This window comes from Neovison vison, chromosome 1, assembly GCF_020171115.1.
Source record: "Neovison vison isolate M4711 chromosome 1, ASM_NN_V1, whole genome shotgun sequence".
Taxonomy (NCBI): domain Eukaryota; kingdom Metazoa; phylum Chordata; class Mammalia; order Carnivora; family Mustelidae; genus Neogale; species Neogale vison.
Window position 1 is genome coordinate 239,683,356 of NC_058091.1, and position 17,040 is coordinate 239,700,395.

The 17,040-nt window shown below is 41.5% G+C and overlaps 1 protein-coding gene across 1 annotated transcript in view; it reads right to left on the reverse strand.

Moving 5' to 3' along the window:
- Positions 1–7,450, reverse strand: part of UBE2D2 (ubiquitin conjugating enzyme E2 D2) — a 63,473-nt gene extending 56,023 nt beyond the window's left edge. The window contains exon 1 of the mRNA XM_044226372.1: positions 6,993–7,450. Within this exon, the coding sequence (XP_044082307.1) occupies positions 6,993–7,016 (24 nt within the window). The 5' untranslated portion in view covers positions 7,017–7,450. The remainder of the gene's footprint in view (positions 1–6,992) is intronic.
- Positions 7,451–17,040: the final 9,590 nt, after the last annotated feature.

Here is a 17,040-nt window from a genome sequence, read left to right on the forward strand (position 1 = left end):
TAACTGCATGAATACTGCCAAATATGTAGTTTGTATTCTTTTGCTACACTGTACCTATTTGAAACAAATTTTTATCATACTGTAATGAAAACAACATACAGTAACACATTTAATGCAGCTCTTCATGAAGATCTCTTTAATCATTTCAGAAAAATACCACTTTGGGGCACCTGCGTATCTTGGTCAGTTGAGTATCTGCCTTTGGCTTGAGTTGTGATCCCAGAGTCCTGGGATAAAGTCTGGCATTGGATCTCTGCTCAGTGGGGAGTCTGCTTTCCCTCTATCCTTCACCCTGTTCTTGTGCTTTCTCTCAAATAAATAAAAAAATCTTAAAAAAAAAAAAGAAGGAAGAAAAATACCATTTTTAGTTTGCGCCTTCACAATAAAATGACAACAATGTTTCATCTAGGTTTTTTTTTCATCTCGGTATTTTTAAAATTTACCTAATTTTGTGCTTCTGAGATTAAATTTTGATTACAAATTTTAACTCATTTACCCAGGACCATTTGTGCTATCAATCTTAATCCAAGTGTGCACTGTTTCACGAACTCTTGTTTGTATCCCTCAATAGTATTAGTTTGAAAAGCATTCTAATAAAGTTGAGAAACACTACATATGAAGGAGAAAGCAGTTTATCTTCAGAACTAAGGGAAATGAGTGATAACAATGTGACTGTGACAAAAATCAAATAAAAACTGAGCTGTCAAAAAAAACAAAAAAAAAAAACCACAAAAAACCCTGAGCTGTCCATTGAGTCCGGCAATTAAGTAATCACCAGTCACCAGTAGGTGACTGGTCCCAGAACCGTGAGTAGACTATTCTTTTAAGCAGTCCCAGAACAGTGAGTAGACTATTCTTTTAAGAATTTTGGCACTGAGAGACGCCTGGGTGGCTCAGTTGGTTAAGTTGCTGCCTTCGGCTCAGGTCACGATCCCAGGGTCCTGGGATCGAGGCCCACATCAGGCTCCTTGGCAAGAAGCCTGCTTCTTTCTCTGCCTCTGCCTGCCGCTCTGCCTACTTGTGCACTCACTCTCTCTCTCTCTGACAAATAAATAAATAAAATCTTAAAAAAAAAAAAAAGAAAGAATTTTGGCACTGAAATGCCAGAGATGGGAGGAATAGAGAAGAGGAAGGAATCCGCTATAGTGGACTAGGAAGTTAAAAAGTTTTTTTTTTTGCAAAAAAAAAAAATTCAAAAATTAAAAAAAAAAAAAAAAGGTTTTTTTGCTATTTTTTTTTAGGATGGGATAATCTTAAATAAGCTTGGATGCTGAAGGGGCTTAGAAGAGACTGAAACTAGGACAGCAGAGACAATTACTCAAGAGCAAGGACCTGGCAGGAAGAACAGGGAAGCGTAAGTTAGCTTGACAAAGGGAAAAGTATAACTTCTGCAGAGACAAGGAATAAGAGTGATGACTAAGGTAAATCTGGAGTAATGGCTGGCTAGAGTCAAGACTGCATGAATCTGAATCTTGGCTTTTCTTACCATACCATATAATCACAGGCAAGTTTGCTTATTTCTCAAGTGTTTTCCCATATAACCTGGGAGAAAAGAATTCTCATAGGGGTTGTTCAGAAAATTCATTAATTCTGAAACTGATTGAGTACTATAAAGATAGCAGCTACAGAGTTTAGTTTTTGTTCTTAGGCCTCAAAGGAAATCTAAAAGAATTCATAAAGATTTCTACTTTCTCTGTGGAATAGGTAACTGCGTCACCAACTCACATTAAAACAGTGTTTAAAGATGTAAAACAGTGATTCTTAATCTTGCAGAGATTAAAAAACCCATTTAACTCTGATGAAAGATGTATGGAGGACTGAACATTCAAACTTTATATAGTTTTAGGTGAGTTCATACACACCTCTTCAACAATAAAAAGAGATGTTGAAGAAAAGATCTTCTGGTACCAAGGCACAGTTTGAATACCCAACTATTTGAACAAAAGAAAAAGACTGTGTCCTTTAGATTTACATACCTAACAGCTATATAAAGGTACATGGTAGGCCAGAAAAGACACCAGACATAAGTCAAGAAACCCAGGTTCTTGATCCAGCCCTAGAAAGTCACATGGCCTTTTCAGACAGTAGCTCTGAGATGTGTTACAGTTCTAACATTTTAGATTCTATTAATTGAAATCTCACTTGACTCTGAGACAGAAGAACAAATGGTACTTTATTTTCCTATGTCATAATTAAATATGATTTTGAAGGTTAGCCTGGGAATCTAACCACCAAAATTTTAGTTCTACAGAAAAAAAAGTATGCTCCTGCATTTCTGGGATGAGGCTGCAGAGGTTCCTTGGCAGCATCATGCATGAGTCAGGTATTCCTATCCTGGGAACTGCCTAGGATATTTTAGCAGCCCTTTTTCTCTCTCTGGACTAAAATATCCAGAATTGGACTTTGTCAAAACTTCCTCCTTGTCAGTCAGCAGTACAGTAATACACACTGAGAGAGTTTAAAGCAAACCTAGATTAACAGTTATCCTTCAATGATGGCTGTTTAAATTAACATTTAAATAGCAACCTGGAAGAGCCAAAGAAAGTTTCTCAATCCAATGAACTTATTTATGCAAAGCAAAGAATCATTTCTTAATGAATAATTAAAGAAAAATCTTCCCAGAGATTCTAAGAACCTTATCTTTTGGAGTAAGAAGGTATATTTGCTTTCTAAGATAGACCTAACCTAATTCCAACAGCCATTTTCAGTCAACCATCTATTAAAGTTCACAATACTCCACAGAACAATTTGATAATTTGTTTTGCTGTTTTTATAGGAATTCACTTTACCCTTACATATGATAACTCTAACATATGGTATCACACAGTACAGTATTTTTAAAAAATACTTTTTTAAAGATTTTATTTATTTATATGAAAGAGAGAGAGAGAGAAAGGGACCATGACCAGGGGAAGAGCAGAGGAAGAGGGACAAGGAGAGTACCTGCTGAGCTCGAACCCAGGACCCAGGGATCATGACCTGAGCTGACAGATGCTTAATAGGCGGAACCACCATGCACCCCTAAAGTAATTATTTTTTATATTTAGTACTATTGACAGTGTTACAAAGTTAAGAATCATCCTTTTGTAATCTCCCAATCTTAAAACATTTTGAAAGTATGTAGTATACAGAAAGATGATTCACAACATGAAACAGAGCATAATGAAGAGGAAGATACAAAATTCTACTGTGGGATCAATGCTTCTATTAAATTGGCTTTACCTATGACCTTACACATAACCAGGTAAAACCTCAGGCAAGGAAGTTAATTAATAGTTTACAAAAAACTACTTAATCTTGCCCAGAATCTACAGAAAGCAATAAACTTCTGAAACTTTAAAAAAAGATAGCAAGTATGGTTTAACTGATTTAATCCTTATACTCCCCATTTTTTTATCCATATACTCCCTGATTGCTTACTGAACCTCAATCTTTTAATTTTAATTCACAAATCAAACTGTTAACTACCAACCTACCAGAAATGTGGTATTGTTTTTAATTTGAATTGGTTGCCAAATATCTGGACTTGTGGCTTTCCTTTTAAAGGGGGATAAAGGGAAGATCTGGCAACCCTGGGCCCACAGATCCTGGTAATAGCAACATTTGGAGAGAGCAGGGTAGCAGCTGCCCTCTTCTGATAGCATATGTAATTTCTAGTTCCCCCCAATTCTCTTTGCTCACTTTGGTTACCTGCTTGCTTGGCCTTTAGAGCCATTAGAATTTGAAATCTTTATTCTGAGGTGTTTCTTGCCCCCCCAAAAAACTAGCTATAAAAATCTTTATCACAGAAACAGAATAAATCAAGTGACCATCCTGGCATTAAAGCCATATATGCTAAATGTTAATTATAAATAACAGGATACCACTAAAATATACACGGCACTATTACTATTAAGAAAATAGCTTTTAGTATCCTAACTTTGGTCTGTCTTCAACTCCTTAAAGAATCAAGACATTCAGTCTTTTATCCTTCCACAGAATAAATAAATTAACCGTGTTTCAGTATTATGGTACTCTAAGAGTACCCTAAAGCCTCCTGTATCTGTATAAAAAAAAGAAGAAAAACAGGAAGTAAAAAAGGTCTCTGATCAGTCAAAGAGACCACACAGTTCACAGAACACATGAAGCCCTCGTCACTCAGAGCCTACTGGGTCTTATTTTAGACATAATTTTAATAAGCTCCATGATCTGGTTTCCCAGCCCACAGCAGATGAGATGCAGCCAACTGGAATAGGGCTGGGGGTGGTGCTGCAAGAGGCAGACACTCAAAGCATCAAAATCAAAGCTGAAGACCTATAAAGTCAGCAGAAAACCTCAAAACACAGCAGGTTAGGACCATTTGGTATAGATACAAACACACCCAGAGGGTCCCAATCCCTGCACAGAACTACACTGGATATTCATAATGACCTTCTCTGGTACACTCTGTTAAAGCATAGGTCAGGAGACTTTAAAGTGTGTATCAAAATAAAGTCCATCAAAAGCTTCTGCCAAAAAGACAATGCATTTAAAGGACGGTCAAATTCACAGAACACTATTTCCCTGTCAAAGAAACAAGATACTGCATTCCTAAAGATGCCACATGTCAAATTTATTTGTTCTCAGCAAATTTTATTACAACCCAGATGCAGCAGTTCAAGATGTCGAAAGTTAACAGAGTATTTAAGTAGAACTATTTTTTCAGAGAATGATAATTGGGAAGGTTCAAGATCAAGATCAATTATATAAGCCAACAAAGTTTTTTGGGGATTCCATTGTAAATACATTACTAGGGCCAAGAAGATGGGAAGGACTAGTCTTATCCATACCTAGGTAAGGCTGCATTCAACTCAGAACTGGTATTACACAGATAATTTGGGGGAAAAATAACTATTCTGTTTTCACAATCTTATTGACTAGTATACCAAAAATAAATTTTATTTTTCTAATCCCTGGCAGTCTCAGAAGTTGAGCCGTACTTTGCAGAGGGCTCTAGGTTATAAACCAGGGGAGGAAAGGCGAATACTGAGTTTTAAAAGTTCAAAGTATCATTACCTAAACTTGGTTTTCCCTATTAAAATTTTTATAAGAAGATATTTTAGAGAAGATCTAGAGAATATGTAGTAACTCAAAAGAAACCACATTACTGAGGAAAGTATATTAGAAGATTAAAATACATATTTTGAGTTACCTTTTTCTCTGAAAAAAATCAACACTTATCAATTAATGTAGAGATTAAAGGGTATTTTTTTTAAGGGTATATTTCTTGATCTGTAAGTTACCACACACACTCTTCTTCAGGTTTTAAAATAAGAACAGGAGGAGAGGGGAAGTTTAAAAAAAAAAAAAAAGAGCACAGTCTTCTACAGCTATAATCTCAAACTCTCAAACTGATAGCTTCCCAACTAGACCATATAAGAACCCAGTTAACTACTAAAAACCTTAAAAATACATATATATTTTTATTTGGATGATGATTCCTCAGTGTGCTCCTGCCCCTTAAATAGTTCCTTAAGAAATCTTCCTTGAAGTTTCAAGCTCCTTTTAACACATAACCTGCTTCACTTTAATAGAAGATTTACTCTGTCTGAAGTCTGCCCTTCTTCATTTGTTAGAAATCGAAGAAGTCCAAACAAGCTGGTAAGGATCTAACCTAACCTAAATTTACAGTAACTGTTGGGATTAATTCCACATTAAAGGTCTCTGATCGTGAAAGAAATGAAGACCGACTGCAAACTGAAGTGTTTTAGTTGTCCGACAGTCTGCATTTTCTCTGAGTTTAGGGCAAGGTATTTGTTCTAGTCCCCTTGCATCTCCATCCTATTCCTCCCTATGGATAACCCCAAGATCTCCTTGTAAGTGGCTAGAGATTTAAGAGAGCTTCTCCAAGTAAAACACCAATCAAAAATCACCAGTAGTATTTCCCCACTTTTAAGAAAAAGACATTATAGTGAGCGGCACCAGGAGTTTTACAATATTGGTAAATTGGACCCTAAATTTTAAGCCAAGCCCATAATATAGACGCAGTATAAGGAAAATCTTCATACAAATAACTGAACAACCCTTCATCTTAAAGGGCAAAGACATCCTTTCTAACGGAAAAACGGAGCAAAATTCCTTCTAAATTAAAAGGATCTCCCTGAACACATCACATAATTTAAGCGTTAAAATCCACTGCATGAAGATACTGTAAAAGGAAACTTTGTGTAATTCCTTCAGTGGTCTTCAACGTTCCGGTTTCTATCTCTACCCTTGAAAATTCAACAGCTTCCATTCCGGTAAAAGTGTAGTTTCTCACTACATTTGGCAACCTCGAAGAACAAAACGCTTTCCTTTCCACTTCCCTCCTCCCTCAAAAGAGTCATGTTTGGTTTTTTGTTTTGTTTTCCTTCCGAACTTCCTACTCTTAAGTTTCTGGACGAGCAGAGTGGATGGACCGAAGTGTGCGGCCGCCAAGAGGTAAGTGAACTCAAGAAATACTTGTGGATCGAACAAAAAAGCTTCCTCCATCTGCCTGAGACATGGGCTCCAAGCTCGGCAGCTCTGTGGAGGGAACCAGGGCAGGTGGGCGGGTGTGGGCGGGAGGGGGGTAGGGGGACACGGGCAGACTTGGGGCGAGGAGCCCTTTCGACTTCTGTCAATGGGGCAGCTCAACGCACCAGCCCCAGCTCCCCCTCCCGGCATGGCCGGACAATGGCCCTCTAGCGCAGCAGTCCCAGGCCGGGCAGAGGCCCTGGGACTCCATACCACGCGGGGCCTAGAAAGAAGACCAGGGACCAACGCTGAGCGGGCTAGCGCACCTCCGGCCTAAGCGCGGGTTGCGCGCCGGGGCCTCCACGGGCGCCATCACTGGGAGTGGGGTGTGAAGGGCGCCCGGCTGGACCATCGCCGTCGGCAGCCGGGTCCAAAGAGGCCGCGAGCCAGGCGGAGGCGACGGCGGGAAGTGCAGGCCGCAGCCTGCTCAGCTGGCCCGCCCAGCGGCCGGAACCCTCAGCCGACCTCCGGCCGCTTACCTTGTGGATTCTCTTCAGAGCCATCGTGGGAGGCGGGTGGCGGTGGCCCCCGGGGCGGGGACGGGGACAGGGGAGGGACGGGGAAGGGGCGAGGGGGCGCGAGGCCTCCTCGGTGATCGCGGGTCGGCCGGAGAAGATGGGGAGTTCGGGAGCGCGGGTCCGGCAGGACGGACTGAGGGCCGAGGCCCACTTGGCTCCTGAGCCTGCCGCAGCGGTCACCGCATCACCCGGCGGCGGCCCCTTTATGCGCTGCAGTCCGAGCCGCCGCCGCCGCCGCTACCGCCGCCGCCGCCGTAGCTACCTCTTCCACCTAATCTCAGCGCCGCCTCCTCAGCCTCCGCGGATCCCTCCGCCGGGGAGCAAGAGCCCAGGCCTCGGGCTCGGCCGGCGCCGTTCAGTGGGACAGTCAGAGGGACTGCCCGCTGCAGGTGGACCGAGGGACGCGCGGGCGGACAGGCGGGCGGCGCCGCCGGGGTGGGGCCGCCGGAGCGCGGGGTGGGCCCAGGCCGAGGGGCAGGTCGGGAGGCGCGGGGATTGGCGGGCTAGGGGAGGGAGGGCCGGACTGCGCCGGCGGCGGAGGGATACGGGCCGCCCCTGTGAGTATCTTACGTGCCGTCCCCTTCGCCGCCTCGGCCGCCGACTGGATGACGCCGCGAAGCGCAGGGGAGAAGTCTCGCGAGATTCGTGGAGCGGACGGTAGATGCTCGCTCGCTGGGACTCTCGGTTCACTTGGCTCTGGTACCCCACGCATATGTCATCGAAGATCATAAACGTTTAAAAGTGAATGTTTTCCAGATCACATGGTCAGCGCCAAAGCATAGACTGACCCGGAAGGAGGTACTTAGATCCAGTGCAACATTCCCGTAGGAGGAAGGGACTTGTCCAAGGTCACACAGCTCTACAGAGGCAGAGCTGGGACTTCCTGAAGTCCACGGTCTTATCAGGTCCCTTTTTAGAAGCCAAGTGGTAACAGCCTGGGCACCTGCTGGGAATGTATTTCCTTCAACATGCCTCAGGCATCCCTGAGACGACCCTTCTAAGCAAGGCCCCAGCAAGATGACAACTTGAATGTCTCTTAGCCACACACATGTCACTTGTAGGAGAGGTACCCAGACCTTGCTCTGCTTGGTGAATTCTTAAAAACAAGGACTGCATCAATTACCTCAAAAAACGTGCAGGAGTTGGGGTGCCTGGGTGGCTCAGTGGGTTAAGCCGCTGCCTTCGGCTCAGGTCATGATCTCAGGGTCCTGGGATTGAGCCCCACATCAGGCTCTCTACTCTGCGGGGAGCCTGCTTCTTCCTCTATCTGCCTGCCTCTCTGCCTATTTGTGATCTCTGTCTGTCAAATAAATAAATAAATAAAATCTTTAAAAAAACAAAAAACAAAAACGTGCAGGAGTTAAAAGCAACCGTGTGTTTATCACCATCAGGAGCAAGCCTAGAAAACTTATTCTGTAGTTGCTTTTTAGGAGGTAGAGGCAAAAGCTAATTCACTGAGCAACTAGTATGTGTGGAACCATAAGAGATATAAGGCCAGGCCTAGGCTGGGAGGTGCTTCTTTGGCTGGAGACACACTGGAGAATAAAGATTATTTTCCTGGTGGGTGATACCCAGATTCTCAAGTCCATCCCAATGTTTTCTTTCTTTCTTTAAAGATTTTATTTATTTGATAGAGAGTGTGCACACAAGCAGGGGGAATGGCAGGCAGAGGGAGAGGGAGAAACAGGCTTTCCACCCAGCAGGGAGCCCTATTCCGGACTTGATCTTGACCTGATCTGAAGGCAGACGCTTAACTGACAGCCACCCTGGTGTCCCCATCCTAAAGTTTTCTGATTCTAAAACTGTGTTCTTCACTCTATTTGGAAGAGACCTTGGAGCTCATTGATTCTAACCTAAATTTAGAGAAGTTTTAGAAACTGGAGCTCCTAAGGGAAAGATCCTGCCAAATGTTACATAGTAGGTCAGTGGCAAAATTTATATTGCCTCACCTACTTGAGTAAAGATTGGACCAATAGGGTAGGCCAACTTGGGCACAGCTAATCAAAGGAGGGAAAAACTGCATCCAGTCATCCAAGGTGGGTGTATTTGAGCTTGGAGGTGAAGAGGAACATTACATAGTCCCAAATCTTTTCTTTCTAAGAATTGTGATGGAATAGGTACAAAAATGCCCATTGGTCAGATTTTTCAAATCTTTTCTTCAACAGTTAAGGTTTTGTGTTAGAAAAATTATGTATTTGTTGCAAGAAATACAGATAAGCAAAAAGAAGGAAATAAAGCCAACCATACTCTCATCATTTAATGACTAACCATTTTGGACATTTGGTTTATGCCTTCCAGTCTTTTTTCCTTACATATAAATACCTACTTTTATTTGAAAAAAAGTAGAATCACGCCATAATACTATTTGGTAATCTGCTCGTTGTTTAAAAAAAAAAAAGAATTGTATATATTTAAGTTCTACAACATGATGGTTTGAAATACATAAACATAGGGGCACCTGACTGGCTCAATTGGTAGAGCATGGAACTCTTGATTTGGGGGTTGTAATCTCAAGCCCAAAGTTGGGTGTAGAGATTACTTTAAAATAAAATATAAGGGGCTCCTGAGTGGTTCAGTCAGTTAGGCTCCAAACTCTTGATTTCAGCTCTGGTCATGATCTCAGAGTCATGGGACCAAGCCCTGTGTTGGGCTCCATGCTCAGTGGGGAGTCTGCTTGAGACTCTTTCTCTCCTCTCCCTCACCCTCTCTCTCTGCCCCTCTCCCTGCTTATGTGCCCGCACACACTGTCTTTTAAATATGTCTTTTTTTGGTAAAGATTTTATTTATTTGTTTGACAGACAGAGATCACAAGTAGGCAGAGAGGCAGACAGAGAGAGAAAGGAGGAAGCAGGCTCCCTGAGCAGAGATCCCGATGTGGGGCTCGATCCCAGGACCCTGGGACCATGACCTGAGCTGAAGGAAGAGGCTTTAACCCACTGAGCCACCCAGGTGCCCCTCAAATACATCTTTAAAAATTTTTTTAAATATTAAAACACAAAATCTATATAGTGAAATGATTATTACAGTCAAAATAATGAAAATATCTGTTGCCTTGCTTTTTTTTTTATGGTGAGAGCACCTGAAATCTTTGATAATCACATTTATAGATTTTATTTTATTTTAGAGAAAGAGAGGGGGGGGGAGTGAGTGAGCCAAAGGTGTGGGAGGAGCAGAGTGGCAGAAGGAGAGGGAGAGATAATCTCCAGCAGACTCCCTCCTGAGTGCAGAGCATAATGTGGGCTAGATCCCACAACGCTGACATCATGACCTGAGCTGAAACCAAGACTCGGATGCTTAACCCCACTAAGCCACCCAGGTGCCCCTTAATAATCTACTTTAAAAAAAATTTTTTATATTTTTAAAGATTTATTTATTTGAGAGAGACAGAGACAGAGAAAGAAAGCATGAACAGGGGGAATGGGAGAAGGAGAATCAGACTTTCGGCTGAGCAGGGAGCCTGATGTGGGACTCAATCCTGGGACTCTGGGATCATGACCTGAGCTGAAGGAAGACGCTTAACAACTGAGCCACCCGGCACCCCAATAATCTACTTTTAAGTAAACAATATATAGTGAATTTTCCTGTGTCAATACACATTTCCACCATATTTTAATGTCTAAGATCATGTAAATGGACCATATTCATTTAACTGGTCATATTTGGGGGAACGTTGTTGTTTCCAGACTTGTTTCCAATTTTTACTATTAAAGATATTACGATAGTGGATGTCCTGTAGTTAATCTTTGTGCAATTCTAAGAATACCTCTTTAGAATAAATTTCTAGAAATGAAATTGCTGCATCAAAGAGTAATAAGACTTTGCAGGCATGTGCATGAGGAATATCATTTTATAATTTTCTTTTTTTGTAGTTATCTTTTTCAAGTTTTCATATCAAGCTTATTCTGCCCTCATGAATAAATTGGGAAATGTTCCCTCTTCTTTATTTTGAAAGACTTTGTGCAGGATTGTTATTTTTCTTCCTTATATGAATATCTGGTGGTATTCACCCATGAAGCCACCTGGCCCTGGAGTTTTCTTCACGGAAAGAATTTGATAATAAATTCAATTTCTTTAATAATTATGGGGCTATTTAGATTTTTCTTTTTTCTTAAGTCCATTGTGATAATTGTGTTTTTCAAGGAATTTGTTCATTTCATTTAAGTTGTCCAATTTATTAGAATAAAATTACTCATAATATTTTGTTTCTTTTGCTATCCGTAGCATCTATAAAGATGTTCCTTTTTGTGTGCCTGATGTTGGTTACTTGTGTTTTCCCTTTTTTTCTTGATAAATCTTGCTAGGAAGTTATCAATTTTATTAATCCTTCCAAGGAACCAACTTTTGACATTGTGTTCTTTGTCTATTTTCTATTTTATTGATTTCTGTTCTTATTTTTATTTCTCCTACTTATTTTGAATATAATTTGTTCTTCTAGCCTCTTAAAGTATAAGCGTAAATCACTGATTTTATGCTTTTCTTTTTTTTTAAGTATAAGCACTTTCTAATAAAACATTAAAAGCACACTACTGGGGTGACAGGGTGGCTTGGTTGTTTGGGCATCTGCCTTCGGCTCAGGTCATGATCCTGGAGTCCCTGGATTCAGTCCCACCTTGGGCTCCCTGCTTAGCAGAGAGCCTGCTTCTCCTTCTGTCTCTTGTCGCGGATGTGCATCTCTCTCTCACATGCACACTCCCTCTCTCTCTCTCTTTCAAATAAATAAATTAAATATTTAAAAGCACACTACTTTTGTTGCATCCCACAATTTTGATATATTTTGTTCTTGTTTTCATTCTGCATAAAATAGCTTCTAATTTCCCCTTTGACCAAGGGTTATTTTCTAATACGTTGAAATTTTCATCAGTCATCAAGGAGATGCAAATTAAAATCATAATAAGATGCCATTTCACACTCACTGAAATGGCTAATTCCAAGAATATTGATGAGAATAAGTGGTGGCAGGGACGTTCAACAGTTGGAACTCTCATACATTGCTGGTGAGAGTATAAAATGCTACAACCAATTTTGAGAACTATCTGGTAATTTTTTTTAAGATTTTATTTATTTATTTGACAGACAGAGATCACAAGTAGGCAAAGAGGCAGGCAGAGAGAGAGAAAGAGAGAGAGGTGGAAGCAGGCTTCCTGCTGAGCAGAGAGCCTGTTGGCGGGGCTGGATCCCAGAATGCTGAGATCAAGACCTGAGCCGAAGGAAGAAGCTTTAACCCACTGAGCCACCCAGGCACCCCTGTCCGGTAATTTCTTATAAAATTAAACATACATCTGTCATATGTCCCAGCAATTCTACTCTTAGGTATTTACCCAAGATAAATGAAAACATATGTCCACAAAAATACCTGTACCCAAATGTTCCTGACAGCCTTATTTGTATATAGCCCAAAAGTGGAGACAGCCCAAATGTCCATCAGTAGGAGAATGAGATGACAAATTATGAAATTCACACAACAGAATTTTACAACAACAACAAAAAAGATGAACTACTGACACACTCAACAATATAAATGAATCTCAAAACGATGATGTTAAGCAAAAGAAGAAAGACACAAAAAAGTATGAACTGTACAGTTTTATTTACATAAAGTCCAGAAACAGACAAAACTAATTTTTGGTGTTTGAAGTTAAAAAAAAGTAGTTGCCATTATTGGGGAAGTGATTTGTCAACAAAGGGATCAAGGAAATTTTCTGGGATAAGGGAAATATTCTATATATTCTTTGGAGTGAAGATTACACAAGTATATATACACAATTATCAGGACCTCTGGAACAGAACATTAAAGACCTGTGCATTTTATTATATGTAAATTGTGTGGATATATAGGCATGTTATGTATATAATAAAATAATACTGAATTTTGTATGCAGAATTTCTAGGTCTTCCTATAGAATAGATCTCTCCTAGGGACGCCTGGGTGGCTCAGTCAGTTAAGCATCTGCCTTCGGCCTAGGTCATGATTCTGGAGTCTTGAGATAGAGCCCCGTGTCTGGCTTCCTGCTCAGTGGGAAGTCTGCTTCTTCTCTGCCTCCTTTTCTCTCCTTCTTTCTTCTCTTCTCTCTCTCCCCCTGCTTGTATTCTCTTTCCCACTTTCTTAAATAAATTAATAAATAAAATATTTTTAAAAAAGAATAGATTTCTCCTTGGGGTGATTTTCCCTTTTTTCCTCCCAGTCACTCCACATGGATCTTAGAACCCTCAGTTTAGGGCGCCTGGGTGGCTCAGTGGGTTAAGCCGCTGCCTTCGGCTCAGGTCATGATCTTAGGGTCCTGGGATCGAGTCCCGCATTGGGCTCCCTGCTCAGCAGGGAGCCTGCTTCCTCCTCTCTCTCTCTGCCTGCCTCTCTGCCTATTTGTGATCTCTCTCTCTCTGTCAAATAAATAAATAAAAAATCTTTAAAAAAAAAAAAAGAACCCTCAGTTTACCTTCCATTATCCTACTAAAATTGTGAGCACACTGCATTCGATCTCCCCTTTTGGCTGTTAACCCAACAGGTCAAGTATGATGGCATTTAAAGCTTTCCCTTGGCAAAGCATTCCCAGAGAAGCTGATTGCTATGTACTGAGTAGAGTACAGCCCAATCAATTTGGGAACTCCCTACTTTTAGATATCGCCCCTATAGGTGAATTCATTGTATCTTATTAGAATGACTGGAGAAGGAGTATTAGGTAACCAGGAATTGATTTTATAGCTGCATCAATATGATCCCTTTTTGTGATATTTTCAGGTGTACTTTTCAAACATTCCAAATTATTTGAGATAGTACCACCATTCGAGGCTATTAGAGGTTATCTATTAGAGCCAAATCCATTTCCTTGGAAAGCTAGGCCTTATGTGTTTCAAGTAGCTCTTTTTTTGAAGGTCAGAAATCAGAACAGTGGTCTACCAAAGGAATTGTACTCAATTTTACACCCTTTTCAAGCAGTCACTCTCTCATCATATCTGGTTTGGGGTGTGTTCTGCTACCAGCGTTTATCCTGTTGTTGGGGTCTGTCCCCATATCCATGCCCTACTTCATAGGAATTGCTAACTAAAAAAATGACACTTTCTTGTGTTTGTTGGCAGCCTCGTTTTAGCCCAAAAGTCATCTTTCAGGAAGCTTTCCTGACCAGTTCCTGAAGCTTAGGTTAGGGGCTCTTAGATTAAAGTTCTGCCATCAGAGATTGATCACACTTTATTGTAATTGTTGGACAACTATCTCCTTCAATAGACTGTCAGTTTCTGGAGAGCAGAGATATCGTCTCTTTTGTTTCTCTTTTCATCACCAGTGCCTGGCATATCAAAGACACTTGAATGAATTCATGAATGACTGCTGAATAATGAGCAGCCCAAGAAAACCTCCTTTATACTCACAAGTTGTTGGGTAAGACAGTTGCTCCCTTAAACAAACAACAAACAAAAACACTTCACGGTATGCCAAGACTTTATGTCACAGAGCTACAGTCTAAACCAGGTGTAGAGGGGCTCAAAATCTCTAGCAGGAAAGAGAAATACTGTCCCTACTCTGTCCTTGGAGAAAATATCATTATGCAAATATGGACTTCTTCCAGGTGAAATAGTCTGAATAAAGGAGTTGGGCACACTTGAGCTTCTTCCTTTGCTGAGAGGTGGTGTGGTGCCGTGATGTGGTGATTTAGAACCAGGTCTTTGCCATCAGTGGGTTCAAGCCCTACTCTGCTATTTACTCACAGCATGCAGTTTGTGCAAGTTACGTGACCTCTGGAAACTTGGTTTTTCTTGTCCATAAAATGGGGATAATATTACCATCTTCAGGGGATTGTGAGATGAAATAACAAAAGGTCGATATAAAGTTCCTGGCCTGAAGGAAGCGTTCACCAAATATTACTTATTATGATGATGATATGATAGTTTTCCAGAGAAAAAGCAGTATCAGAAAACACTGGTCTCAGCCAATCATTTTCCCTTGAGAGAAGTCTACAAGCTCAGTCCCTGTGAAGCTGGGGGAGGTGGTCTGTTTTGGGCTCCCAGAGCCCTCAGCCATGTCCTTTTCCTGTGGCCCCTATGGCTGGAATGAGACTGCATCAGCAAAGCAAAGTGTGGATCACTTCCAGCAGGGTCAACCCACACTCTGATAGGTGGCCATCTTGAGGCTTTCAGCCTGGAAAACCAGCAGCCAGGTCATTCACTCTAAAGACAGTCCTCTCGAACTCCCTCTGTATCCTAAAGAGGAGGTGGGATGATAAGGAACACTTGAATGAAAGGCTACGCATATACAAATTGTCCACCAATTCTCTTACTCATTGACTTTCTAAAAAAAGCTTTTACTTATTTGAAAGAGCCCGAGAGAGAGAGAGAGAGAGAGAGAGAGAGAGAGAGAAAACACTGTACACATGAGTTGGGGCGGGGGGGACAGAGGGAGAAGCAGGGTCCCCCCTGAGCAGGGAGCCCGATGCGAGGCTCGATCCCCAGGATCCTGAAATCATGACCTGAGCCAAAGGCAGACGCTTAACTGTATACTGAACTACCCAGGCGCCCCTCTCTTATTCATTATTATTTGGTATTATTCAGAGAGAAAGATTAAACAATTTTAAAAGGTGACTCTGTTGGTTTTAAGCCTACTTCATAAATAAAAGATTTACCTAGCTGTGAAAGTGGCTTACACAGCAAAGGACATGCACAGATCCTATAAATTTATCGTGTACATGTGTTGTGCACGTGAGGGGGAGATTTGTACAGAAAAGAACAGAAAAGGACACCAAGTTCCAGAAGAGTATGGGACCCTGGGAGAGAAGGACACGGGGGCTGTCCTGGAGGGGGAATGGGAGGGTCTAAGGACAATGAAGCAGAAGAGACCACAGAGCCTAGTAAAGTCCCGAGTTCTGAGGACTTGGTTCTCACAGGCTGTAGCTTAAAAGGGCCCAGCCTCTTCACTGCTGGGAAGCAGAAGAGGACCCAGAATTTGAAACCCAATGGCTTTAGCAGCAAACAAGATGTGTAGTACATCCCTACTTGTATTCTCAACAGTGTGTAGAGATGACACAATATAGATGATATGTGTGTATATGCAGAGAATAACATCTGTATTTGGTGGTTATCTGAGAGGGAATTATGAAGGACTTTTGCTTTCTAAGCCACACATTTCTGAAACGTCCAGTGGTTTATACTGATCATGTATTATTCTTATATAAAGTGAAAAAGAGTTTTAAAATCCAATAGCATGTAAAAAGCGAAAACTTGAATATGACCGAACTAGTCATCAACTGGGAGAGGTTAGAATATTGATCACAGATTCATCCTACAGAATACTATGCCAGCCTGAAAAGTATGAGTTAGATCAATATGTCCCATTATGGAATAAATAGCACAATACTGTTGGGTTTAAAAAAAAAAAAACTGTAGTGAAATGTAGTTGATATAATTCCCTTTGGGTGGGTAAAAATAAAGCCTCAGTGATGTATATATATAAAAATCATGGGCTTGTGCACTTGAGATTTGTACAATTTAAGTTACAACTCAATAAAATTTTTTTAAAGATTTTATTTATGTATTTGACAGATAGAGATCACAAGTAGGCAGAGAGGCAGGCAGAGAGAGAGGAAGGGAAACAGGCCCCCTGCTGAGCAGAGAGCCCGATGTGGGACTCCATCCCAGGACCCTGAGATCATGACCTGAGCCGAAGGCACTGAGCTACCCAGGCACCCCTAAAAAAAAATTTCTTTTAATCTTCATGAAATTCTGCTGTATGTGTCTGTGTTTGTGTCTGTGTGTATATGTGTTAGTATGTGCACAGAAAAAGATCTAGGAGAGGCTCCTGGCTGGCTCAGTGAAAAGAAACTGTGGGGGTGCCTGGGTGGCTCAGTGGGTTAAGCCTCTGTCTTCCGCTCAGGTCATGATCTCTGGGTACTGGGATCCAGCCCCTGTGGTGTTCTTTGCTCAGCAGGGAGCCTGCTCGCCCCCCACCCCCACGGCCACCAAACCGTCTGCTTTCCTCCCCGCAACCGCCTGCCTCTCTGCCTACTTGTGATCTCTGTCAGTTAAA